This window comes from Anomaloglossus baeobatrachus, chromosome 1 (assembly GCF_048569485.1).
Source record: "Anomaloglossus baeobatrachus isolate aAnoBae1 chromosome 1, aAnoBae1.hap1, whole genome shotgun sequence".
NCBI lineage: Eukaryota > Metazoa > Chordata > Amphibia > Anura > Aromobatidae > Anomaloglossus > Anomaloglossus baeobatrachus.
The window spans coordinates 527,351,306-527,378,467 of record NC_134353.1 but is presented as its reverse complement, the minus strand read 5'-3'; the positions used below and the strand labels follow the sequence as shown (position 1 = coordinate 527,378,467).

Sequence of the window (27,162 nt, the reverse complement as noted above, 5' to 3'; positions counted from 1 at the left end):
ATATGTGGTCATTTGCTAGCATACGACACCACATGGGTGCCATTTAAAGACATTTCGAGAAAAGCTAGGTAGGTCTACATCCCAAAAGCAAGCACATGCAACATGTCAATGTTCAGGTTTAATATTGTTCTATTACAGGAGGTGTGCAAAAAAAAACAACAAAATGAATAAGAACAACTTTATAGCATACACCCTTTTTGAGCAGACTGGATGAGATTATTTGTCTTTAAAAAAACCTCCTACCTTTTTAAACTAAAACATGCTAAACAAATGATGTTGCTTATGGTTTGTCCATCTCGCAAGCCAGGAGGCATACTTTCTGCGACAAGCCTTAGTTTCAGTAGGAAAATAGGGAATTTAAACAGCCATCCTTGTTTGTGATGCATCAAAAATTAATAGTGGTATTCAGGTGCTGTACTGAAGTATACACGGAACAATTAATCCACAGTCACACTGACTCTGCAGGTTCAGCACCTCCCTATCGCTTAAAATTTAGTCTGTGAATAATAATGCATAGATTACAACTCCCATTTTCTGTTGTTTAGCACTGCAGTAGTACACCACACTCTGATTTAGGTCTTTCTATATCTATCTAAAATAACGAGCTGTTCACCCTGACCTCCTAACCCTTGGCTATAAAACCCTGCAATGGGCTCTACATATTTTTAATAGTCAATGCAATCTTCAGCAGTATTAGAAATAGCGCTGGTCCTTTTTATTTACTTATATTTTGTTAAGTGAACCGAATTACCAATTGTTTGAATTCACCAGGAATTGCAAATTTCAGGAAATTTTTCTCAGTGGCTTCACAGTGGAACAGTTCCATCATCTCTATATGAACCCCAAAAGAATGACATTTAAAAATAATGTAAAGAAAACTACAGTGGAACCTCGGTTTACGAGTACCCTGGTGTGCGAGTATTTCGCTATACAAGCAAAACTTGCTGTAAATTTGTAACTCTGTTTACTAGCAAATACTCACCGCACACACTTCCGATTCCATACTTTAACCGCACTCTGACCCACTCTTGCAGTCCACACAAACACACACAATACACACACACATTATGCTCACGTTACCTTCTGTTCCATCGCCAGCCTCATGGTTCTTGTAGTTCACCGGTACAGGATGTGTATTTGGTAACCATCCCAATCATAAAGGAACTTCCGCTGTCAGCCGCTACTCAAAGGTAGTACTCTGACCAATCAGAGGCAAGGGCCCCTGCCTTTGACATCAGTGCTCTGGCTGCGGAGGTTCCGGCATCGGTCGTATGGTTACCCAATACATATCCTTTACCGGTGAACTAAAAGAACCACGAGTCCGGCGATGGAACGGAAGGTAACGTGAGCATAATGTGTGTGTGTGTGTGTGTGTGTGTGTGTGTGTGTGGAATGGCACAATAGGGGACCATGAGGGGACATTGAACAAGTTGTGGAACGAATTGTCTGAGCTTGCATTACTTCCTATGGGAAACTTTGCTTTGCTAGACGAGTAACTTGGTTTACATGCACACTCGCAGAATGGATTGTTCTCGTAAACCAAGGTTCCACTGTACTTTTTTTTTTCTGTAAAAATGTAAGCCATTATGTGGCTATATTGATGAGAAAATAGAACATGATGGCACGTGAAACAAATTAATTAAGGTATGGAAAAATACTTGCATTTTTAAAGGATTAATATAAACATTTCTCTTTAAAGATAAGAAATGTAATTTTAGGAACCATTACCTTCAATACAAAACATATCTACATTGCAAAAAAGTTATGTTTCTAGGGTTCTTACTAACAATATTTAATCCATGAAAGATTGCATGAATTGTACAGATAGTGCTAAGATGAGTCTGCCCACGGCAGAAGTGATAGATTGCTCCTGTGCACACTGTTAGCTTAGGATCAGTTTCTTTGTGTGAGAAGTAATTATGGGGACACTTGTCACGATCATGAAGTACAGAAAGTGTGGACATTTTTTTACAATTAGACCTGATGCAATTAGTTGTTACTGACATGCGATTCTACGAGGATGCTGTTCCATTTACTGTCCTTATGGAAGTTTATTTCTTTTTTTTTTAAACACTTTGACATTCTGTGGGTAATATTAATTTATGGAAGTTATGGCCGAAAAAAACATAGGCATTGATTTTATTGAAGCTGACGTTGTACACACCAGTCTGGAGTCAGAGGCGCCTGATTTATGAAGAGGCGCACAACTCTTAATCAAACGCTTCTGAAAAGTGTAGTATGCCTCGCCACAAATCTTACACAAGTAAAAGGACTGGAGTAGGATTTGTGGTGTACGACACTCTGCAGCCCGTGAAGTATTGTAGCTCAGCACTAGTTCCTTCAAAGATGCCGGGCTACAATGCCATATGACTGGAGTTTTTTCTATTAGGAGAGTCTTCAAAGAAGTTACAGACCACTTTCTTTTGTGTAGAAGTTCTGAAGCAAATGAAAAACCAATCAAAACACTGAACACTAACCATGTGTCATTTCTTGTCCGTAAAGAATCAGTTTACAAAGCCTTTGATGATATCAGAATGTGAATGTAGACTGTAGAGGGCTGGCTAATCATCATTCCTTTCTTTGTTTCCATCCAGACTGGTGTGATGCTGCCTCTCCCGGTGACTACCTGGCACTGCACAGTGACAGTCACACTGGACATCCTAAACATGGTGACAGCTGATGATGGCACCGCTTCCCTCACCTGGCTGACGGCTCTGTCTTCAGTGCTTCCTTTCGCTAACTCTGTTCCCACACACGTGTCTCTGCTGCTGGGATATCTACTGATCCATGAGACAGGACCAAATTTGAAAAAAGTCTTGAAAATCACCAGTGAAGTTGCCAAAGCTGATCCTTCTCAGGTGCCCAAAGCATTTATTACTTGGCTTATACCGAAAATGTGCAGACATTTACATTTTACACCTTGATACACTGTGACATTTAAAGTCTTAGTTTGGTTGCGTTTGATAGATGACACTTCTTTTCTACAATTCAGCTTTATCACAAGACAGATTTCTCTCTGCAACTTCTACCTGTAATGTGTCACCCATAGCTCTGGGCCTGAAGGGTGTGTAATGCTGCTTTCCTTCCCGACATTACTATGGTGGAGTATGTAGATCCATTTCTAAGAGTTGGGTCAGGGGGCGGACTGATAATTGAGACCTAAAATCCTTTTATGGCTCCAATAGTGAATATATTTATGAATGAATGCCCATTGTCTTCAGTAATGTCATAAACTATGAAAGATATCAAAGTAATGATTGACAGGCCGTGATCTATTCATTAATACAGAGTAGGGCTGAGCGGATCCGAACTGTAAAAGTCCGGATCCGCGCGGTTTCAAAGATTTCCGGGTGCCGGATCTGGATCCGGAATTCCAGGTGCACGATCCGGATCTGGCACTGGTGAAAATATTTGAAAAATAAAGAAAAACAGCGTTTCATACTCACCGAGACTCGGTGTCATGGCGGCACACTGCTTCCGGGTCGAGCATTCACTTCCTGTTCTGTGTATTATATACACACAGCTTTCCGTGTTTTCCCCACCACCGGCTGTCCTCTCGTCTGTGATTGGTTGCAGGCAGACCGCGCCCCCAGCCTGTGACATTATCTGCCTGCCGTGCCGCGTGATACTCAGTCGTTGTCTGCACAGCCTGCAGTTGGGCTCTATGGCCGCTGGCTATGTAGCAGAGCTGAAGCGGCGTGGGACCTCATGTGGATTACGCCGGACCTGCAGGGTGTTGGGGGGTAATAAAGAGGTGAAGGAGGGTGTGTGTTTTGTACTTTATTCAAAATAAAGGATTTTTCTCTGTGTGTGTGTTTATTTACTTTCATTTACAGGTTAGTGTGATGCAGGTATCAATGTGCCATCACTAATCTAGGGTTTAGTAGCAGCTGTGCGCTTCTATTAACCCCCCATTATCCCGATTGCCACCGCACCACGGCAATCGAGAAGAGCCGGTATAGCACGGGATTGTCACATCTAATAGATGCGGCAATACGGGCCCCAGCCGGCATTATCATGGCTGGAGATGAAAATTAGGGTGGACCGCCTGTCTGTTTTTTTTTTTTTTTTAATTATTTATTTAAATAATAATAATAATAAAAAAAAAAAAAAAAAAAGCCGCTTCAGCCGCGCACACTTCTGACAGGAGCGTGCCTGTGTTTCTGTGTACATGCACGCTCATGTTCAGAAAGCGCAGGCTGTGTCAGGTGCTGTCATGCCAGACTCGCATGAGTCTGACAGCGCACCACCGGCACAGCTGCGTTCACTTCTGACAGGAAAGACGTGCACGTTCACTATACTGACCCACAGACACTAGCACTTCTTTCCCCGCCCATCGGCCATCCTGGCGCCTGTGATTGGTTGCAGTCAGCTGAAAGCTGTCAGTCAGGGTGGGGGCGCATTTAGCTGCAACCAATTACATGCGTCGGTCGATGGGCAAAACAATGAATATTGAATTGTCGGCTCCGGAAGGGAAAAGCGTGACTCGGAAGGAGTTTGCCGCCATGACACAGCCTCTGGTGAGTAGACCGCGCGCGCTCCTACCCCCGTATCCCTTCCACAAACATTTTTAATCTGCGGATTCTGGTCCCCAAAGACTTATGGGCACCGGAATTTGGGGAGGATCTGAATTTTTTTTTTTCAATTCGGCAGGTATCCGCCGATCCCAGATTTTGGTGGATTCAATCAGCCCTAATACAGAGCAGTGTGACCATCCTCACTGAGGGGAAGCAGGGGGGTTTATGAGTACAGCAGATCCACAGAAGTATGGTCATTACTTCAGTAAGCTGAAAGGCACAAAGTACATGCTTTATTTGGTGTTTGGGCTATTATGAGAACTGATCTGGTCCTGTAATATGTTGCTGTTACATAGTACAGCATGTTCAGGTCAATGTCACATCAAATTCATGGAGCCGACGTATGACATACCTATAATACGTCATATGTTGGTAAGGGGTTAAAGGGAACCTCGCAAGGGGACTTACCGCTCTAAAGTATTAGACGCACTTTATCATTCTTCTAATACAGTGGAACCTTAGTTTATGAGCATAATTGGTTCCGAGAGTGAGCTCTTAAACCAAGTTACTCTTATATCAAAGTGAATTTTCCCATAGGAAATAATTGAAACAGAAAATTCGTTCCACAGCCAAAAATATTTACTGTATTTATACAAACTGATTACAGTAATACAATATAATGTACTGTATGCCTATAAAATTACTTCAGTGCACTAATACAAAATACTGTACAGTAACAAACATATAAAGCAAATTAAACTGCACATCAGCTTACAATAGAATTGTTGGTGTGCGGGAGGTACAGTACAAGCAACGTGCTGTACTGGTTAGCAGAAAGTACAATACTGTATCCACAAATGCAAATTGATAGACATGCCGTATAGTATATACTGTACTGTACAATGCTTTACTGTATACAGTACATATGTACAGAATGTTACCTCCAGAGCAGGACAGAGCGTGGTGAAAGGACAGAACCGGAAGTGTGCATGGTGAGTATTTGCTCTTCTTGCAAAGCATTGCTCTTAAACCAAGTTACAAATTCTTAAAAAGATTTGCTTGTCTTGCAAAACGCTCTCACCAAGTTACTCTTATTATTGTACTTTGTATCATCCAGTCTGGACCTAAGGATTTTAAAGATACAAATAAAATGAACGGTTTAAAGAATTTTGCATGAAATTCATTTCTTACCTCTGGACACAACTGATTTTTCCTATGGAAACCTGTGTGCCACATTTTCATCCATGCAGGGAGCCCAAATCCTCTTGGGACTTACTACACAGCAGATCGGTGAGCTGACAACCCTCATTTGTATGTAAAGATAATGTTTCATTCCAATGCACATGTACCTGGACTAGTCCAGGAGCGCCATCACTCATACCTGTGGTTTGCTCGTATTATGCTTATAGCACTGTGATTGACAGACCACTTTGTGGTGGAAGAAGTAGAATAGAGACCTCTTCGCCTCCTTCCTGCCTTTCCTGCTTGTGGTGTTTTGTCAATCACGCCATTGTGGTCGTGGGACCAGCAAACCAAAGGGATGAGTGATGGCGCTCCTGAACCAGGTATATGAGCGTTAAATTTGAACATTATTTTCACACACATCAGCAGCCACACTTTTGTGTAGTAAAGGGATCATTAGAAACAATATTAGAGACCTGATATAGGGTATTTAATACATTATAGCGGTAAACCCCCCCCTGACAGGCTCGCTGTAAAATGTTATGTTAACTTTTGCTTTATGATGATAGTTACCTTAGCAAATTTGCTTTGCAGATACAGAGCAAATGCTTTAAGGGAAACTGTCGTCGGGTTTTTGCCACCTAATCTAAGAGCAGCAAGATGAAGAGACAGAGACCCTGATTCCAGTGATGTGTCACTTACTGAGCTGTTTAGTGTTGTATTCATAAAATCACTATTTTATCAGCAAAGATTATAATTAGAGGACTAGTAAACCTGCTATGATGTAGTCCTCCATATTCATTAGCTCTGTATATTCTCACACCCACCACTGATTAGAAGCTTTCTGCATATGCACAGTGTACACAGAAAGCTGCCAATCAGTGGTATTGTAGCGGTTATACAGAGCTCAGCATTCCAAGATCTGCTAGATGTGCAGCAGGTGAAAAAGGGATTCTATAAAATGTACAGCGTAGCCCAGTAAGTGGCACATTGCTGAAATCAGGGTCTCTATCTCTACATTATGCTGCTCTCAGATGGGTTGTGACAGATTCCCTTTAACATGAAATCTGAAGAACGCCCATACTTCTCTTCATATAGTTGTGCTCAGCAGACATTTGTCTTTTTTAACTTTGACCTTAAAATGCCGGCCACCCGTTCTGCCCTGCAGAATGCAGGTCCCTCTATTGGGAGGGTGTATGAGTATTCACAGTGATGAGAACAGCCATTCTAGCCACATTGAATGAAGCAATGGGCAGTGGAAAATGACATGCAATTAAAAGACAAAAGTGTGAGAATAAAACACACGTTCATCATATTAATTACACAGATGACCTAGCTCCTGAATATTTAGGAATCAGATGGGATGCAAAATGCCCCCAGTTGCCTAGCAACGGGTTTCACCATCTCCGGAGCGGTCCACTTATGTCTGAAACTAATGATTCGTCCTATGCACTTATCCAGCTGTTGGATAATTCAGGGCTTGCAAGTGTCTGCAGTTTACCCTTTCTCTACCCTGCTCTCCTCCTGATTGTCAAACCACACGTGGCAGGCAATATATCCGTCCTATAGTTTTCTGTAAATGGGCAGTCTGAATGCTCGGAACAGTATCAAGTTCTCATTAATGGGGTTGTATACCTCTAGGTACCTTCCTTTTTTTTTTTTTAAATATATACTTAAAGAGGATGTCCACTACTTTTACATTGTTGGGTTATCCTTACGATAGGTTATCAATGTCTGATGGCCGAGGTCCGGCACCTGACACCCCTACCGATTAGCTGTTGTCGGTGCCGGCAGCCGGAAAGGCTCAGTTCCGGATCTGCTCTGTCTTCTGATAGAGGCTGTGGTCCTGCACATCTGCCTCCTATTGATTTGAAAGGGCACAGCTGATCGGCCGGGGTGCATATTGTCGGCCGATCAGATATTGATGACCTATCCTAAGGATAATCCATCAATGTTAAGGTAGTGGACAGCTCTTTTAAATAAAGGTATTAGCAGCCAAAATTCTTCTTTTTCGTATTGGCTTTCGTTAAAAATGTTGCACCGTTTTGCTTTTACTGACAATTTGGTGTTAATTCATCAAAGCTTTTGTGGCAGGAAACTGTTATGAAAGCTGTGAAAAGTCTCCAAATTTTTGTGCAATGCAAGGTCACATAAACTTTTTGCAACTTTTGGCATTGAATCACCTCCTCCAAAATGACTACACCTGCCTGTCCAGTTCCACAAAAGTGCCGGACTATGTGACTGGAGTAACTTTTCTGGAGCGGTGCATGGATGTGCACACCACTCAGCGGAGGCAAGTAAAAATAGTATTGTGTATCAGCTCACCACTTCAGAAGTCCAGAAGGGCCCAGCGGGTTCCAATGAGCATGTGTACGGAAATCTGTGGCCGGTATCCACAGGAGTTTGTGAGGACAGAAAAAAAAAAGTGATGATCCAGCACCATAGAAAATTAAAAATTTCTTCTCTATTTCATCGTTTAAATTAAGGGACAAAGAGGGGGATACACCATCTCCATAAAAGCGTAAATCACAAGATGCGTTTCAAACACATTGAACACCAATGACAAGAACACCATAAAGTTTTCCTCGCGCGAGCGCCAGTGATGTAGTTGCACAGGTGCGAGATTATGGGCAGTGCTGTGTATGACCTCACCAGCGGCATCCTCGTACCCACCCATAATCTCGCGCCTGTGCAACTACATCACTGGCGCTCGCGCAAGGAAAACTTTATGCCCAGCAATAGGGACACAGTGAAATGTGCCTGCGCAAAACTCCAGCAGCGTGGGGTGGCATCATCCATGTAAATCATGATTGGGGGCTGGCGAACAACAGCAGCAGGAGGGGGGACAGGAGCCTAATTATAGCCCGCCCATCTAGCCAACCAAACTCATTTGCGTAGGAAACGGTAAGATTTTATGAAGTTTTTTTAGGGGTCTGCAAGGGGGGCCAGCAACAAGATGCACCTTCCTAAGAATGAATGACCCATTCAATTTTGATGTGGTCTGTGGTCATAATTCAGCTAATCCAGCTCAGAAACAGACATAAAAAAAAGTAACAAGCTCCCCGTCTCCCTTCCGTAGTGGACTGAATGACAGATTACCAGTTAGCACATTCTGCAGCCAGCAATAGACAGTATAACATAAAAGGCAATATTTTTAATAACACCTAATTACAAAAATGACTTTTAACCAAAAATGCAAGCATATAGGAAATTAAAAAAGAAATAAAATAATGTCCCCTAAGGTTGACAACCCATTTAAGCCTAGCTTCATATATCTTAAAACATGTTTGAAAAAAAAATATTTCCATTACCTCCCTCCTATTTTACATATGTGACTGCAGCCTATTAGGAAACTGATAAGAGTCTGTATTTTACATAAAAATAGGAATTACCAGTGTGAGACATGTAATGACTGACCGTCTGATCCAAATCTATATGTCTCAGGCCTCTGTCACACGTTCGTGCCTCCGGTACGTGTTTGACAGTTTTCTCACATACCAGAGACACGTACACACGTGGACCTATGTATTCCTAATGGTTTGGACACACGTAAGTATTTTGGAACGGAACGTGTGTCCGTTCCGTACTTACGTGGGTCCGTGTGTTTCTCACGCCGACATGTCCTTTTTTCTCCGGCATCACGGGTGTCACACGGCCTGCACCCATACCACACGGATGTAGTGTGGATGCGGTCCCGTGTGTCACACGCCGGAGAAACACGTGTCATTATTTTAAAATAAAAAAAAACACATACTCCCCTCCATAAGCCCTGCAGAATCTTCCGATGCAAACCGTTGCTGGCGACCTCCGCTCATTATGAGCGTGTTAAGGAGAGGTGGGCGTGATGTCACGGGCGCTAAACTCCGCCCCTCCACTCGGCCATAAGCAGCATCAGCGGGGAGTGGGCGGGGATGGAGCCGAAGATCAGTACTCTGGACAGCAGCAAGGACCACGTGAGTATGTAAATTGCCGTTTCTCCGTGTGTTATCGCAGATAGCACACATAGAACACACGTGGGCCGCACGTACCGGAGACACGTACTTACCACACGCAACACGCAAATAGGGAAAATACGTGTCTCGCGGCACGTGCGTGATTTTCACGTATGTGTGACAGAGGCCTCACACTGGGAATGTCCCATTTAATTTAACAAAAAAAAAAAAGCTGTGGAGGCAAATTCTCAGGGAGATCTTGGTCTCACCCATCGATCTTAACAGCTCATTTACTTACTAACAAAAATGTGGATTTCTCTGGAATACAGATATCATTTTATTCAGCTTCCATGACCTACATTCCCATATAGGCTGTTTAAAAGGGTTGATCCAACGACAGATTTTGCTTAAAATCTATTGAGTTGAGAGTTAATATTCATGTGCACATTTGTATTTTAGGTCCCTTACTTGGTTCCAGTTCTGATGTTCAGGCTCGGCCGTACGCAGGATCCTGTATTGTCCCTGGAAATTCTCTATACACTGCCTGCCATGGGTACACATAAGGTGACACTTTCCTTCCGTTTGCTTCACTTTTGAAGATGGCAGAACTGTAAGTAATAGATAAGCTATGGCTTTTACTGATAATATTCCCCTTTTTTAATCAAAGGTGTGTGTGCCACAGATCCTGCGCGCTTTGCAGATGATTGGCAGTACATCATCGCTTCAGCCCATCACTCTGCGTTTGATGACCTCCTTATGGGAAAAACAGGTAGAGCTGTTTTCTGATATTTACCAAAAATGCAGAGATGTTCTTTATACAATAAATTCGCCTGACCTTTATTTAACCCGTTAACGACCACCAATATGTTTTTAAACAGCGGCTGTTAAGGGGTCTTATTCCTCGCTGCCGTTTTAATATCTTTCAGCTATTGGGGGTAGCGGAGACCCTGGAGAACATGAACCAAGCCGTTTTCTTCTGTCCTTGTTCGCACGATCACCGTTATTTAACAAACAATAGCGATCAGATTTAAAAAAAAAAAAAAAAAAAGTGACATCACCCGTAAAAATAATTCCTCTCTCATCTGACATGATCTAATATGAGATAGAAAAGGAGTCTCTATCCTCCGGCTGACCACCTCCTCTCCCTGTTGTAATATAGCAGATGCATGCGATATGCGCCCAGCAAAATCTGCCACCAACACCAAGCAACATGAGGAACCAATATCGTTGGTTCCTGACGTTTGAACGCTGTGATAGTGTGAGACTCCTAATTTCCCTCCTAAAGCATTTATTTTTAAATTCCTATACTGCGAGAAAAATGTTTCTCTTGACTAGTCCTTGATGACTTTCAAGAGCCGTCTGTCATTTCACCAATTTATCCCCTCCCAGCGCTCCGAATATGGTGTCAAATTGTAGAAAATATGCAAGAGTACAACAGGGTGCATGTGTACCATTCTCATTTATGAAGGTAGGGACCGCCAAATCATCTCACCAAACTGCCCCAGACTATTGGCCATTGTGCACCAACAATTATTATACTAGCATCCCCCCATATAAATCCCTCCAAGCTGCAAATACAGGAGCCTGTGGGACAGTCAGAAAAAACAAGTACGTTTTTCATCACGGTTAGTGTACAGATGTTTAGAGAAGGCCATGTCATTCTCACTGGCAAGTGGTCAACTACTTGCAGAGAATTTGAATGAACAGAAGGATATATACATGCTGACCACCCTGCATGAGGACACCACTGTGGCTGTGAGAGACCGGGGCGCCACCAGGGACAAAGAGAAGCCGCTCTGTGTAACAGATTATACTCAATTCATAGGAGACGTTGACCTTTTGGACCAGATGCTTAAACCATATCTGGTGAAGTGAAAGACCTAGGGCCTGGTACAAAAAGGTAGTAATCTACTTCATACAGATTGCTATTTATAACAGCTTTGTCACAAGGAGCACTCACATTTCTTCAGTACCAGGAGAAAATTGAGTGTCTCCTATTTCACTCAACAGCAAAGGAGGCAGCCTTAAGGCCCCGTCACACTAAGCAACATCGCTAGCAACATCGCTGCTAACGAACAACTTTTGTGACGTTGCTAGCGATGTTGCTGTGTGTGACATCCAGCAACAACCTGGCCCCTGCTGTGAGGTCGTTGGTTGTTGCTGAATGTCCTGGGCCATTTTTTAGTTGTTGCTGTCCCGCTGTGAAGCACAGATCGCTGTGTGTGACAGCGAGACAGCAACAACTAAATGTGCAGGCAGCAGGAGCCGGCTTCTGCGGAGGCTGGTAACCACAGTAAACATCGGGTAACCAAGAAGCCCTGTCCTTGGTTACCCGATATTTACCTTTGTTACCAGCCTCCGCCGCTCTCACTGTCAGTGCCGGCTCCTGCTCTGTGCACATGTAGCTGCAGGACACATCGGGTTAATTAACCCGATGTGTGCTGTAACTAGGAGAGCAGGGAGCCAGCGCTCAGTGTGCGCTGCTCCCTGCTCTCTGCACGTGTAGCTCCGTGCGCTGGTAACCAAGGTAAATATCGGGTTGGTTACCCGATATTTACCTTAGTTACCAAGCGCAGCATCTTCCACATGGCGCTGGGGGCTGGTCACTGGTTGCTGGTGAGCTCACCAGCAACTCGTGTAGCGACGCTCCAGCGATCCCTGCCAGGTCAGGTTGCTGGTGGGATCGCTGGAGCGTCGCAGTGTGACATCTCACCAGCAACCTCCTAGCAACTTACCAGCGATCCCTATCGTTGTTGGGATCGCTGGTAAGTTGCTTAGTGTGACTGGACCTTTAGGCTATGTGCCCACGGGTAAAGTGTCCTGCGGATATATCTACAGGACATTCCGCAGGAGCTCCCAGAAAAGCGCAGCACAACTTTGTCTGTTTTCATGCTGCGTATGTATTGCGGAATGTCCTGTGGATATGCTGCGGTCATTCTGCATTGAGGATACAGTACCATGGCTTGGGCACTGCATCTGTGGCGCGCCTGACCTGGTCAGGCACCACTGAGTACTGCACCCATGCTGGGGGAAGTACAATACAGGTAATCCAGAAGGCTGACCGAGGTGTGGTTACACAGGTGCATAGTAACCAGGTCTCCCACATTGACCTTTTGAAGGGACCCCTGGGGAATCCAGGACGGGGCGCGACCTCCATCTCCACTCAAGGGGTGTGGTAGAGAGCCTGGTTGCTAAGTTGCGGAGGCAGGCACAGAGGGGAGGGAGCAGTGAGTCAGTCAGTTAGTGAAGCTCAAGGGGAGAGAGGAGTTGCAAGGAGGAAACCTGGAGGCTGTCACTAGTCAGACACCGCAGGTGCAGTGGTTACTGACGGGGGAGAATGGTCACCAGGTAGTGCCGCCCAAAATCCACCCAAGGCTGAAGTGCAAAAAGGGGTGGCTGAGTACGGGGACTGCCAGGCGAGGACCAGGCCCGCACGGGGTTACAGGTCCCCAGAGCAGGGGCCCATTCAGTTGGCCTTCTCAACCTGCAGGTGGGGGTACTTCATACCCTCTACCATAACACCACAGAGTCCGGAGCCACGTAGCAACGAGAGGGCCTATAGTTCACAAGAGGCAAGCAGCCGGAGTGACCTGGTCCAGGCTACAAGCAGACGGGCCAAAAAAGGGGAGAACAGCCAGAAGCAACTTCCCTGGCTGACCCCGTAGGACTACAAGTCTGGGTCACCACAAAAACACAAGGGCTAGGAAGGCGAGTCAGTCGCCACCCTTACAAGTCAGCCTGAAGGCATTCTTGGTTCCACCTGTTTATCACAGCTTCGCCCGGGTTACTCTCCCCTGCCACCTGAAAGTGAGTAAAAACCCTGAAAGACATTCTTGCCGTGCGTGTGAGTCATTCTGTCACCTGTGGTTCCACACACCCAAACCGGGCCCTGGGGCCAGCCTCAATCTCGGGAGGCTATCACATCTAACTGTGCCTACCATCAGCCCCAGGCGTCCCTTTAATCTGCAGTGGCGGTCACCCTGACCGCAATACCGAGAGTGGCGTCACGAATCCAATAGAAATCAGCTTACCAGTGACCAGAAGGACCCTGGACGTGCCATCCCTGAAGACCCGGAGACAACCTGAAGGTAACGGGGCGACACATCCAATCTGGCGTCACAAACAGGATAAGGACTAGACCTGTTAAGACAGGTGACCATGTGCCTTGGCGGTCCGCTTAAAAAGTTTGAAGCGCTGCCATATTGACACCATGAAAAGCGCGCCAAAGAACAACAGTAGCCCGGGCTAGAAGAAGTAACCGCCCACGAAGAGGTGTGGCTACCCAGAGAACCCCTGCAGCGTCCTGACCTCGCAAGTGAGGGAGTTCTCCAGAGACGGCGGCAAGAGACAGAGCTGCAGGAAGTGAAGATGGAAGGTCGTGCAGAGAGAACAGAGTGGATGGCATCTGCATAGAGAGACCCAGAGCCAGGCTCCGCTGCCTGGTGGGACTGGGAGCTTGCCCAGTTCTGCGACCGACTGGAGGCCAGGATCGTGCAGCAGTTCAGGGAAGGACGAACCGAGCTCCGGGAGATGGCTACAGCGGTTCGGGCCTATGAGAGGTGGACTGCGCGACAACTGCCACACCGGACGGCGACCACCCAGACGCCGATGATGCTGCCAATGAGTGAGTTCAGTGTTACCCCTGCCCTCGTGAGAGTACCGATCCCCGCCGGCGCTGTTCCAACCTGCGGCCGCTGCGATGCCCGCAGCGCGCCACGCCCGCGAAGATCCCTGCTGCGACCCCGGAGGCAATGGCCACCACTGCCCACGCTACGAAACCCGCGGTCCCTACAGAGACGCCGGGTGGAATGACACCCGGCCCGCCAAGACCAAGCCGCAGCAGCGACGCCCAGCCCGGCCTGCCAAGACCAAGCCGCAGCAGCGACGCCCAGCCCGGCCTGCCAAGACCAAGCCGCAGCCGCGACGCCCAGCCCGGCCTGCCAAGACGCAGCCGCGACGCCCAGCCCAGCCTGTCAAGACCAGGCCGCTGCCAAGACCAGGCCGCTGCCATGCTTAGCTCGGCCCGCCAAGACCAGGCCACAAGGCTATCTACCCCGGCCTGCAAGGCCGAAGCGGTCACCGCACCCCAGTCACCGCCCAAGGAATCGGGTCCTGCGTCCCCGCCGAGAGAAGACCCCAAGTTCCTAAAATTCAAGGCGGATCTGGAGGCGCGATTCCCTAAATACATGGTGGATCGCTACCTACTCCCCAGGCTCTCATCCAGAGTGGCCCCAGTGACTCCTGCGGCTGAAGGCCCACCGCCCTGTCCCGAGGGGGGAAGCCTGTCCCCAGCGCTGCCGCCCGAGGAGTAATCAGGAGAACTAAGGAGGCAGACACAGAGGGGAGGCCTGGTGGCTGAGGAGCTGACCCCGGAACCATCGGAGGAGGACGCCACACCATGTGTGATTGAAGGGGGCCCGGAGCTAGAAATGCTACCCTACTCTCGCTGGGATGAGGAGCGTCTGACGTCCCCCGCAGAAGATGAAGCACTGGCCATCACGATACCGTGCATGTATGTAGCCTGGGAGCCTGCAGTTAGAAAAAGTCCCACGAGCAGAGCACGACGTCGCGCCAGAGCAAAACAGACCGCCATACAACAGTCCCCAGATCGGCATAGAGAAGATGTTACAGCCCGGGACTTAGAAGACAAACAGATATTAAGAAAAGCCCGCCACCAGGAAAGAGGTCCCCTATGCCGTGGAGTGGTCGAAGAATTCAGTCTTAAGTCGGGACATGGCTTCATTGTAGCACCTGGTGTCAGAGAAGACATCTTTGTAAGTAGGAGGGATGTGAGAGTCCACTTACCAAGAGGACATCCTGGAAGAAACCTGCACATGGGAGACCTGGTGGAATTCACTAAACACCAAGGAGAACGCGGCTGGTTTGCGTTAGATGTTACACCATGCCCCAGGAATCAGTATTGCAGTTCAACAGTCCCTACCCAACCCCCAAAGCAAGTAAGCCAAGAAAGATTAGAACAAGACAGAGAAAAAGAAACAAACAGAAGAAGAGGATAGAGAAACAGAGGAAAGAACAGAAAAAGACAAGGAACAAGCTGAAGATACCACTACAGACAACGACAGAGATGTGGAGAATGACAGGTGCCACAGCCCTACAGGCCAAAGCCCTGGTAAGGAAGAAGAGTCCATGTAAAGAATGCAGTAAGAAGTTACCAGTTTTGAAATGTTTCAACGTTAGAGAAAGTTCAAGAATGTGCCCACATGAAGTAATGTGAGAAATTAAGTCCACTTGCACCTGGCTTTATGCACTTTTGAAAATACGGACCATCAAGCTATGAACTGGCTATAGCCACAAACTCTCGCAGTGTATGTAGTTACCTTGAATGGTACCCCCACCAGAGCCTGCCTGTTTAGGGGCCTGGCTCGTCTGCTACCAGAGAGCACGCCTGTTTATGGGGCTTGGCTCTCCACCACAAAGAGGGTACCCTGTCTGTATCGACTGTGGATGCCACCTCTGTATTCCTGCCAGAAGAGGCCAAAAGCGCGGCACCACAAGAGAGGGTTACCCAGTAACAACACCGACCAAGAAATCCGCCTCTACATCCTGCTAGAAGTGGTCGAAGAAGCGTCTCGACGGGAAGGGGCTTGCCTTCAACCACCAGCCCCAGGAGAGGAAGATTGGAGGAAAGGTCTGGGGAAACAGATGGCCCAGACCTGGTTGTTAAAAGGACCGGTGACCTGCCTCCTGAGAGGGTTTTGGGTGGGTAACGGACTTGTGGGTGGAGGGTAGTGAAAAATGGTACCTGGTGTGGTTTTACAGTGTTTTTATGATGCTTTTACATGTTTTACTGTTTTATACATTTTAAAAATGTTTTGTCTTGCAGCCCGAGGACGTGCTGTTGATAACTAAGGGGGAATGTGGCGCCCCTGACCTGGTCAGGCACCACTGAGTACTGCACCCATGCTGGGGGCAGTACAATACAGGTAATCCAGAAGGCTGACTGAGGTGTGGTTACACAGGCGCATAGTAACCAGGTCTCCCACATTGACCTTTGAAGGGACCCCTGGGGAATCCAGGAGGGGGCGCGGCCTCCATCTCCACTCAAGGGGTGTGGTAGAGAGCCTGGTTGCTAAGTTGCGGAGGCAGGCACAGAGGGGAGGGAGCAGTGAGCCAGTCAGTTAGTGAAGCTCAAGGGGAGAGAGGAGTCGTAAGGAGGAAACCTGGAGGCTGTCACTAATCAGACACCGCAGGTGCAGTGGTTACTGATGGGGGAGAATGGTCACCTGGTAGTGCCGCCCGAAATCCACCAAAGGCTGGAGTGCAAAGGGGTGGCTGAGTACGGGGACTGCCAGGCGAGGACCAGGCCCGCACGGGGTTACAGGTCCCCAGAGCAGGGGCCCATTCAGTTGGCCTTCTCAACCTGCAGGTGGGGGTACTTCATACCCTCCACCATAACACCACAGAGTCCGGAGCCACGTAGCAACGAGAGGGCCTATAGTTCACAAGAGGCAAGCAGCCGGAGTGACCTGGTCCAGGCTACAAGCAGACGGGCCGAAAAAGGGGAGAACAGGCAGAAGCAACTTCCCTGGGTGACCCCGTAGGACTACAAGTCTGGGTCACCACAAAAACACAAGGGCTAGGAAGGTGAGTCAGTAGCCACCCTTACAAGTCAGCCTGAAGGCATTCTTGGTTCCACCTGTTTATCACAGCTTCGCCCGGGTTACTCACCCCTGCCACCTGAAAGTGAGTAAAAACCCTGAAAGACATTCTTGCCGTGCGTGTGAGTCATTCTGCGCCTTGTGGTTCCACACACCCAAACCGGGCCCTGGGGCCAGCCTCACTCTCGGGAGGCTATCACATCTAAATGCGCCTACCATCAGCCCCAGGCGTCCCTTTAATCTACAGTGGCGATCACCCTGACCGCAATACCGAGAGTGGCGTCACGAATCCAATAGAAATCAACTTACCAGTGACCAGAAGGACCCAGGATGTGCCGTCCTTGAAGACCCGGAGACAACCTGAAGGTAACGGGGCGACACACATCCTCAATGCAGAACAAGTGCTGGAGTGATTGGGGAGTTAATACTTACCTCCATCACGCAGCACTTCACTTTCCAGCTGTGTCTGTCTGCACTTTGCAGGAGAAGGTGGGCGGGCCTGAACTAGCTCCGGCTGTCACATGACCGGAGCTTGTGCAGGCCCCGCCCACCTCCTGCTTCCTGCTTCTGGCTCCACCGTGCTCCTCTGCACTGGAGGAAGTGACTCCAGTGTCTTCTATCAAGGCAGGTAAGTATGGGATCGTGCAGAAAAATCTGCAAGAATAATTGACAGGCTGCAAATTTTTCCGCAGGGAAATCTGCATTATTTCCGTTGTGGAAAAAAACGCAGCATGGGCACAGCACTTCCAAAATGCCAAAGAAATGGCTGGGGACTCGCTGTACTACGGATTATTGAAATCTCCACTGAATTTCCGAGAGAAAATCGCGGAAAATTCTGCAAATTTTTCGCAGTGTGGGCACATAGCCTTAAGGGGACTTTACACGCAACGACATCTCTAACAAGATGTCGTTGGGGTCACGGAATTCGGGACGCACATCCGGCATCGTCAGTGATGTTGTTGCGTGTGAAACACAGGAACGACCGTTAACGATCAAAAATACTCACCATATCGTTGATCGTTGACATGTCGTTCTAATCTCAAATATCGTTGCTGTTGCAGGTCGCAGGTTGTTCGTCGTTCCTGCGGCAGCACACAAAGCTATGTGTGACACCACAGGAACAAGGAACAACATCGTACCTGCGGCCGCGCGTAATGAGGAAGGAAGGAGGTGGGTGGGATGTTACGGTCGCTGATCTCCGCCCCTCCGCTTCTATTGGGCGGCCGCTTAGTGACGCCGCACAAACCGCCCCCTTAAAAATGAGGCGGTTCGCCGACCACAGCGACGTCGCTAGGCAGGTAAGTGTGTTACGGGGACTAACGATGTTGTGCGCCACCAGGGACATTGCTAGCCATGTCGCTGTGTGTAAAGTGCCCTTTAGAGTCAGAGAATGTCCGGAGACAATTAGACCATCATTTCATTCATCTCATCCCTGCCACTCCCACCCAAAACTGTTCCCAGAATAGATGCTGGGTATTTTAGGAAGCACGGCAGAGAGAGCGTTTACTGCTACTATTGCCCCATGTGCCCATGCCAACCAAGCCTCTGGGTCACTACCTGTTTTGAGAAATACCACACAACTTCCCATTTATTAAATTATTATTAATTACTCCAAATTGTATGGTAGGTTCTTTTTTTTTCAAATGTATATTTTCTGTTTAGTGGGCCCAGTAGAGATTAGAATTTATTACTTATAATCATAAAAAATATTATTTTCATCAGTAAAACACATTTCACCCCATTTCACAAATGAATTTCAGGACTCGATCACCCACATACTAAACTATTATTTAGACAAATTCCTATTCACATGCCCACGTCTGTATTCTCCCAATTGTGGACCCCACTAATGTTCTTAAAAAGTCAGTTCATCTGACAATGAATTCCAGGACTTGATCATTCACATCAACATTTTTGACAGTTTATCTTAGATTGGCTGTTTTTACGACTGTCTTGCTACACAGAACTTTTCTTTGCATTTACATTATATACTAGAATGTGGCCCGATTCTAATGTATCGGGTAGTCTAGAATGTGTATGTAGGTTAGCAGATTGAATAATAAGGTAATGAATGGACAACAAACAACAGAAGGAACAGTTTTAATAGATGAGTCTAAAGTTTAATGATGTCCATGGCTTGTAATGAAAGAAGGCCATGAACAGTGTAAAGTTAAGTAAAAATATTTTTGTACACCACATTTTGTGTGAAGACCTCTTCACTATCTGTAAGTAACTTTCCTTGTAAAGGGGTGTCACAAATTTACTTTGATGTTGGATCTCATTGTCACTCTTGAAAACGCAACGTACAGTTGTCCATAGCCAAAAACTGGTTCAGGTAGATATATGCCAAAACGGTGTAGAGTTGGTCCTTGTGACTTGTTTATTGTCATGGCAAATGCGAGTTTTAGGGGAAACTGACGACGGCGAAGCCTAAACGGAAGGCGGGTGTCTGAAGGACATATTTGTATGGCCCCCATCCTGGTATGTGGGCTGATGCTGTGATGTGGCCCAATGCTGGTATGTGCCCCCATCGTGGTGCAGTCACCATCCTGACATGTGCCCCCATCCTGCGGGGTAATGTGTGCGGCGGGCGGAGAGCGGGTGGGGTGGAGCCGAGCGGGGCCATGGCGCTGCGGACGTCAGTGCTGGGGACTGCATGGCTGGGGACAGGTGACTATTCGTGTGTGAGCAGTGGGTATGTGTCGTCTGGGGTGCCGGTGTGGGCGGTGTGGGGGTGCAGCACTCACCGGGGAGTCGTGGCTCCATGTGGGTGCGGGGAAAAGTGTTGGGCGTCGTTCTGTGGGAAGGATCTCTAACAATAAGACATTGCTCTTGCCGAACCCCCTGTACCGGACAATACTTTCAGAATTCTGGTTGTTCTTCGCACATAGTGATTCCTATATTGTTGGACTAGAGCCTGTTATGGTGTACCATGTTGCTTGGCACATTCGTCCCTTATATTGGGATTGACGGGGCGAAGTATGGCCAGTCTTTTTGAAAGATAATCCTGTCTTTCTCGCCTTGTTGGTGTTCTTTCATCTGTGGAACAAACTCCGGTTTGCCACATAGTTGGCTGCATTTTCTTCCACATTTTCCCTTTACCCCAGTACAGTTTGTTCTTCCTACTAAAATATACGCAATTGCGGGACAATTGTTTTGTTAGCAAGACCAAGTTTTATAATCGGCAGATCTGTTTTTAGGGGCATGCCTGCTAAAATACCTTTATTATTGGATAATTTATTAAAATATCAATATATCCAGAATTACAGAAAAAACACACAAACCTCCATGTGCATAAAACACTTAGTGAAAAGATTCAAAACAAATTTGGGAAAAAATACCCTGATAGGCCGTAGATTGCCCCTGGTAGGCAGTGAAATGACCCTACCCAACAGCGGAGGTTGGCACCCTATATTGCGCAAATGATGCCCCCGCTCAACATCACCTCGCCTTCCAAAGCCCTATATTGCCCTAAGAAATGGATGAGTCTATATATACACAAAAAAATTAATACACATAGAATTGATTATGACCATGATTAAATGCACTCAAACACTAGAACCAAAGTTTAGTGAGTACCAACAGATAGTCTGAGATTTAACATGTTAAAATTGAGAAGTCCACCGGTTGCCAATGGAAAAAAAACCTTGATATACAGTATATCCAAAAACAAACTGGTATAATTTCATGTAACCATTAATGCTTTAGAGCACCTAATTGAAATTAACACTGTGTTTACCATAATGTAGATGATTTATTGCAATTAGTGTTTTGTTGTGGTTTTTTTTTTTTTAAACACTCAGAAAACTACTTGTTTCGCTTCTACTAGTGTAAGAGGTTCTTCAGGAGAGTAAAAACAGAATGTGTTAAGGTATTAAACTATACAGTAGCCACTCCAAACTTTATGCGTTGAAATAGTTAAACAGCAGCAAGTAGAGCTAGCTCAGGTCGCTGCAGTTACAGGAAAGTGCCAGCTGTATAACCCAGCCTGCTCCATGCACCTACAACAGATGTATGATCTCCTAATATGTACTATCATTTACAGGAGATCTCTTGTGGGCCTTTGCCCCTTAGTCTCGAGGAACAGACCCCATCAATCAAATATGATTCCTGTTCATGTGATTTAGAAGTCTTTACCAGATCAATGGAGTTTCTACCATTATAAGAATTTTAATCTTGATAATTCTTAATGACAATAGGAATTAACTAACCAGCACAGACTTTTTTAAATGCTTCTGTTCAGCCGTCTCTTCTGGAACTTACACTTTTCTACACTTCTTCTTCTTCTTTGTTGCAGGATAGAGTTTATCCAGAACTCCAGAAACTGATTGCCAAGGCAGATTCCCAATGTCTATCTATTGGGAAGGAGACCCGGTGGGAAAAAAGTGTCGCTAAAGCGGCAACAATCAGAGACATCTGCAAGCAAAGGTAACTCTCCTTTATTCTTCACGTAGTGTTTCGGATAAGCTTTGCATGATATCTTTTATTATTCTTAATAAACATATTAAAATCCGTAATATTGTGAAGCCTGTGTAGAGAAACAAGCAGCCTGTGTTCATCCATCCCACAGCTGGCTTGAATTTGCTCCTAATTCGGTAATATATGGCTGTTATCGGAATTGCTTTTTTATGGGTGGGAGCAGTCAGATAACAGTACAGGTAAAATGCAGTAAATAGGAGTACTCTCGGGTTCCCTGCAGTTTATCAGCAGAAGCACGCTGCTTTATTACCAATTGTCCCCATATATACATCCATCCATCGGAGGTGACATGTACTATGATGTGCCTGTATACCATTCTTATAAACCTTTTTGTGTTTTATGCTTTCATCTCAGACCATATCAGCATGGGGCAGACATGCTGGCTGCTATTACTCAAGTGTTGGATGACTATACCAAACCGGACCATGCTACTCCGGCAGCCTTGGCGTTACAGGGTCTTCATGCTTTATGTCAAGCTGAGGTGAGATGATTACACTTGAAGTGCTGACTGCAAACCTTCATTTTTACCTTGTTAGTGATCATTCATTTTCTACAATCTCAATTCTTTATATTCCCTTTCACGGGAAAAAAGTGTGATCTATTGGAGATTGTATGTGCTTTATGCTATTTTCTTTTGTGTTTTTGTTTATATCCTTTTTTTCTTCAGCGCTCTATTGGGAGACCCAGACGATTGGGGGTATAGCTACTGCCCTCCGGAGGCCACACAAAGCACTACACTAAAAAGTGCAAGGCCCCTCCCCTTCTGGCTATACCCCCCCGTGGTATCACGGGTACTCCAGTTTTCAAGCTTTGTGCGAAGGAGGTCAGACATTCCATGCATAGCTCCACAGATTTTAGTCAGCAGTAGCTGCTGACTATTTCGGATGGAAGAAAAGAGGGCCCATATAGGGTTCCCAGCATGCTCCCTTCTCACCCGTAGATGGTGTTGTAAGGTTGAGGTACCTATTGCTGGTACAGGGGCTGGAGCCCCACATGCTGTTTTCCTTCCACATCCCCTTGTAGGGCTCTGTGGAAGTGGGATCCTGCCGGCCTCAAAGCTCTGACGCCGGGCTCCATCCACAGACCCATAGCACCTGGTGGATGCCGAGCAGGAGTACCATCAGGGACAAGGCCCTGCATCATACAGGTACTCTGTGTCCCCGGCAGGCACAGACACACTCCGGGCTGGCTGGGTGTTGTAGTGCGCCGGGGACCGTAACGCTAGAGCTAGTGTTCCTACAGTTTAACTGGGGGACTTTTTTTCTGTGTTGTGGGAACGCAGCGCCGACCCCCGCTGGACCGGCGGCGCTGCTGTGACTTTTAGTTCGCCGGGGACACGCCGACCGCGCTTTTACGGCGGTGGCGTTTATAAATCTAGTCCCCGGCTTTTGCGGCCTAGGACGCCGGCAGCTCCGATTCGTTCCCGCCCCCACCCTGTCAATCAGGGTAGGGGAGAGACGCTGTTTCACGGCAGCGACGAGGGCTGGAGCCTGATTTACATGCTCCAGCCCTCTCACTAGGCACAGAGGGAAGCAGGCTTCCCGCTCTTAGTCAGGAACGCCCAGGGCCCGCCCCCCCTCCTCTCTCAGAACGCCGGCAGCCATTACATGCATGTCTGGCTGGAGGAAGGACGCAAGGCTCTGGGAGACCTGGACTGGGGGGCTTTGGAGATCACACACCCGCTCTTAAGCGGGCGGTAAGCGGCTTTTCAGCTGGCCCCTCTAGTGCCTCAGTGTGTATTAGTGTACTGTGTCACTGGACATATATATATATTTCCTTATTGCTTGCACTGTGAGGTCGCTTCCTGGCTGTATACCCAGATCGCTCTGAGGAGGCAGCAACATGTCATCCACAAAACGCAAGGCTGCCAAGGCTAGGGCTGTGTACACTGCGTGTGCTGCATGTGGGGCTGCTCTACCAGCAGGCTCCAAGGACCCCCATTGTGTGCAATGCTCAGATCCGGTGCTGCTTCGCCAGCCGGAGTCAGGAGAGATAGTGACCCAGGCTGAGACGCCTGTAAGTCCTGCCCCGGTGTCAGGGACAGACTTTGCAGTTTTTGCTGATAATATGTCTGTGACTATGGCAAAAATCCTTGAAACTTTGCAATCCATGCCTGGGGCTCAGTCTATGGACACGGCGAGGTCTCTGTCCTCTAATCCCCCTCAGTTGGATTTAATCCAGACTGCAAGGGGGTCCCCGGCTTCACAGGCTGAGTATTATGACTCAGATGATAGCCCCAGCCACCCTAAGCGAGCTCGCTGGGAAAGACCCTCAACGTCATCACACTGCTCAGGGTCTCAGCGCAATCAGTCGCTCTGTGATGCGTCTGATGAGAGTGATCAGGAGTCTTATCCTGGAACCCCTCTCAATCTGGATACCCCGGATGGGGACGCCATGGTAAACGATCTTATATCAGCCATCAATAGACTGTTAGATATTTCTCCCCCAGCTCCTTCAGCAGAGGAGGCAGCTGCAGAGCAGGAGAAGTTTCGTTTTCTCTATCCCAAGCGTAAATTAAGTGCTTTCTTGGATCACTCTGACTTCAGAGAGTCAATCCAGAAACACGACGCTCATCCAGAAAGGCGTTTCTCTAAACGTTCTAAGGATACACGTTTTCCGTTCCCCCCTGATGTGGTCAAGCGCTGGACCCAGTGTCCAAAAGTTGACCCCCCGATTTCCAAACTTGCAGCTAGATCCATAGTTGCAGTGGAGGATGGCGCTTCACTTAAGGATGCCAATGACAGACAGATGGACCTCTGGTTAAAATCTGTCTATGAAGCTATCGGCGCGTCGTTTGCTCCAGCATTCGCAGCCGTATGGGCACTCCAAGCTATTTCAGCAGGGTTAGCAAAAGTGGATGCTATCTTACATCCAGCGGTGCCGCAAGTGGCGTCCCTTACCTCGCAGATGTCCGCGTTTGCGTCTTACGCTATCAATGCGGTCCTAGAATCTACCAGCCGCACCTCAATGGCGTCCGCCAATTCGGTAGTTTTGCGCAGAGCCTTGTGGTTAAAGGACTGGAAAGCAGATGCTGGTTCCAAAAAATGTTTAACCAGCCTGCCTTTATCTAGAGATAGACTGTTTGGCGAGCCATTGGCTGACATCATTAAACAGTCCAAGGGTAAAGACTCTTCTTTGCCCCAGCCCAGATCAAGCAAACCTCAGCAGAAAAGATGGCAGCAGAAGTTTCAGTCCTTTCGAGGTTCGGGCAAGACACAATTCTCCTCGTCCAAAGGGACTCAGAGGACGCAAAGAAGCTCAGATTCCTGGCGGGCTCACGCGCGCCCCAAGAAAGCAAATGGAGGAACCGCTTCCAAAGCGGCTACCTCATGACTTCCAGCTCCCCCCCTCCGCATCTCCGGTCGGGGGCAGGCTCTCCCGCTTTTCCGTTATTTGGATGTCACAGGTCAAAGACCGGTGGGTGACAGACATTTTGTCTCGCGGGTACAGAATCGAGTTCAGTTCTCGTCCTCCAGCTCGGTTCTTCAGAACCTCCCCACATCCAGACCGAGCAGATGCCCTGCTGCAGGCGGTGGACTCCCTAAGAGCGGAAGGAGTAGTGGTTCCTGTACCGCCTCAGGAACAAGGGAGAGGGTTTTACTCCAATCTCTTTGTGGTTCCAAAAAAGGACGGCTCGTTCCGTCCTGTTCTGGATCTAAAGCTGCTCAACAATCATGTGCACGCCAGGCGGTTCCGGATGGAAACCCTCCGTTCTGTCGTGTCCTCAATGTCTCAAGGAGACTTCCTTGCCTCAATAGACATCAAAGATGCTTATCTCCACGTGCCAATTGCTACAGAACATCAACGTTTTCTACGTTTTGTGATAGGAAACGAACATCTTCAGTTCGTAGCTCTGCCATTCGGTCTGGCGACAGCCCCACGGGTTTTCACCAAGATCATGGCGGCAGTGGTAGCGGTCTTGCACTCTCAGGGACACTCGGTGATCCCTTACCTAGACGATCTACTTGTCAAGGCACCCTCTCAAGAGGCATGCCAACTCAGTCTACATGCTACACTGGAGACTCTACAGACGTTCGGATGGATCATCAACTTTCCAAAGTCGAATCTGTCTCCGACACAGTCACTAACGTATCTTGGCATGGAGTTCCATACTCGAGCAGCGAGAGTGAAGCTTCCGCTGAACAAGCAGCGGTCACTACAGACAGGGGTGCAATCCCTCCTTCAGGGCCAGTCGCACCCCTTACGGCGCCTCATGCACTTCCTCGGGAAGATGGTGGCAGCCATGGAAGCAGTTCCCTTTGCGCAGTTTCATCTGCGTCCACTTCAATGGGACATTCTCCGCCAATGGGACGGGAAGTCAACGTCCCTGGACAGGAAAGTCTCTCTTTCCCAGACGGCCAAGGACTCTCTACAATGGTGGCTCCTTCCCACCTCATTGTCTCAGGGAAGATCCTTCCTGCCCCCATCCTGGGCAGTGGTCACGACAGATGCGAGTCTGTCAGGGTGGGGAGCAGTGTTTCTCCACCACAGGGCTCAGGGGACGTGGACTCCGCAGGAGTCCACCCTTCAGATCAATGTTCTGGAAATCAGAGCAGTGTATCTTGCCCTACTAGCCTTCCAGCAGTGGCTGGAAGGAAGGCAGATCCGAATTCAGTCGGACAACTCCACAGCGGTGGCATACATCAACCACCAAGGGGGGACACGCAGTCGGCAAGCCTTCCAGGAAGTCCGGCGGATTCTGATGTGGGTGGAAGCCACGGCCTCCACCATATCCGCAGTTCACATCCCCGGCGTAGAAAACTGGGAAGCAGACTTCCTCAGTCGCCAGGGCATGGACGCAGGGGAATGGTCCCTTCACCCAGACGTGTTTCAGGAAATCTGTCGCCGATGGGGAGTGCCGGACGTCGACCTAATGGCGTCCCGGCACAACAACAAGGTCCCGGCATTCATGGCGAGGTCGCGCGATCAAAGAGCTCTGGCGGCAGACGCATTGGTTCAAGATTGGTCGCAGTTCCGGCTCCCATACGTCTTTCCACCTCTGGCACTCTTGCCCAGAGTGTTACGCAAGATCAGATCCGATTGCAGCCGCGTCATACTCGTCGCCCCAGACTGGCCGAGGAGATCGTGGTATCCGGATCTGTGGCATCTCACGGTCGGTCGACCGTGGTCACTGCCAGACCGACCAGACTTACTGTCCCAAGGGCCGTTTTTCCATCAGAATTCTGCGGCCCTGAACCTGACTGTGTGGCCATTGAGTCCTGGATCCTAGCGTCTGCAGGATTATCTCAAGGAGTCGTAGCCACAATGAGACAAGCTAGGAAGTCAACGTCTGCTAAGATCTACCACAGAACGTGGAAGATTTTCTTATCTTGGTGCTCTGCACAGAGAGTATCCCCTTGGCCATTTGCATTGCCCACCTTTCTTTCCTTCCTGCAATCGGGGTTGGAAAAGGGCTTGTCGCTCAGCTCCCTT

The 27,162-nt window shown here is 47.8% G+C and overlaps 1 protein-coding gene across 2 annotated transcripts in view; it reads left to right on the top strand.

Annotated features, from left to right (window-relative positions):
• FOCAD (focadhesin) overlaps positions 1 to 27,162 on the top strand; it is a 334,145-nt gene that overhangs the window by 117,505 nt on the left and 189,478 nt on the right. For both annotated transcript variants that reach the window (XM_075316251.1, XM_075316242.1), the window contains exons 11-15: positions 2,595 to 2,858; positions 10,091 to 10,195; positions 10,299 to 10,400; positions 21,548 to 21,678; positions 22,084 to 22,210. In XM_075316251.1, the coding sequence (XP_075172366.1) occupies positions 2,595 to 2,858; positions 10,091 to 10,195; positions 10,299 to 10,400; positions 21,548 to 21,678; positions 22,084 to 22,210 (729 nt within the window). The remainder of the gene's footprint in view (positions 1 to 2,594; positions 2,859 to 10,090; positions 10,196 to 10,298; positions 10,401 to 21,547; positions 21,679 to 22,083; positions 22,211 to 27,162) is intronic.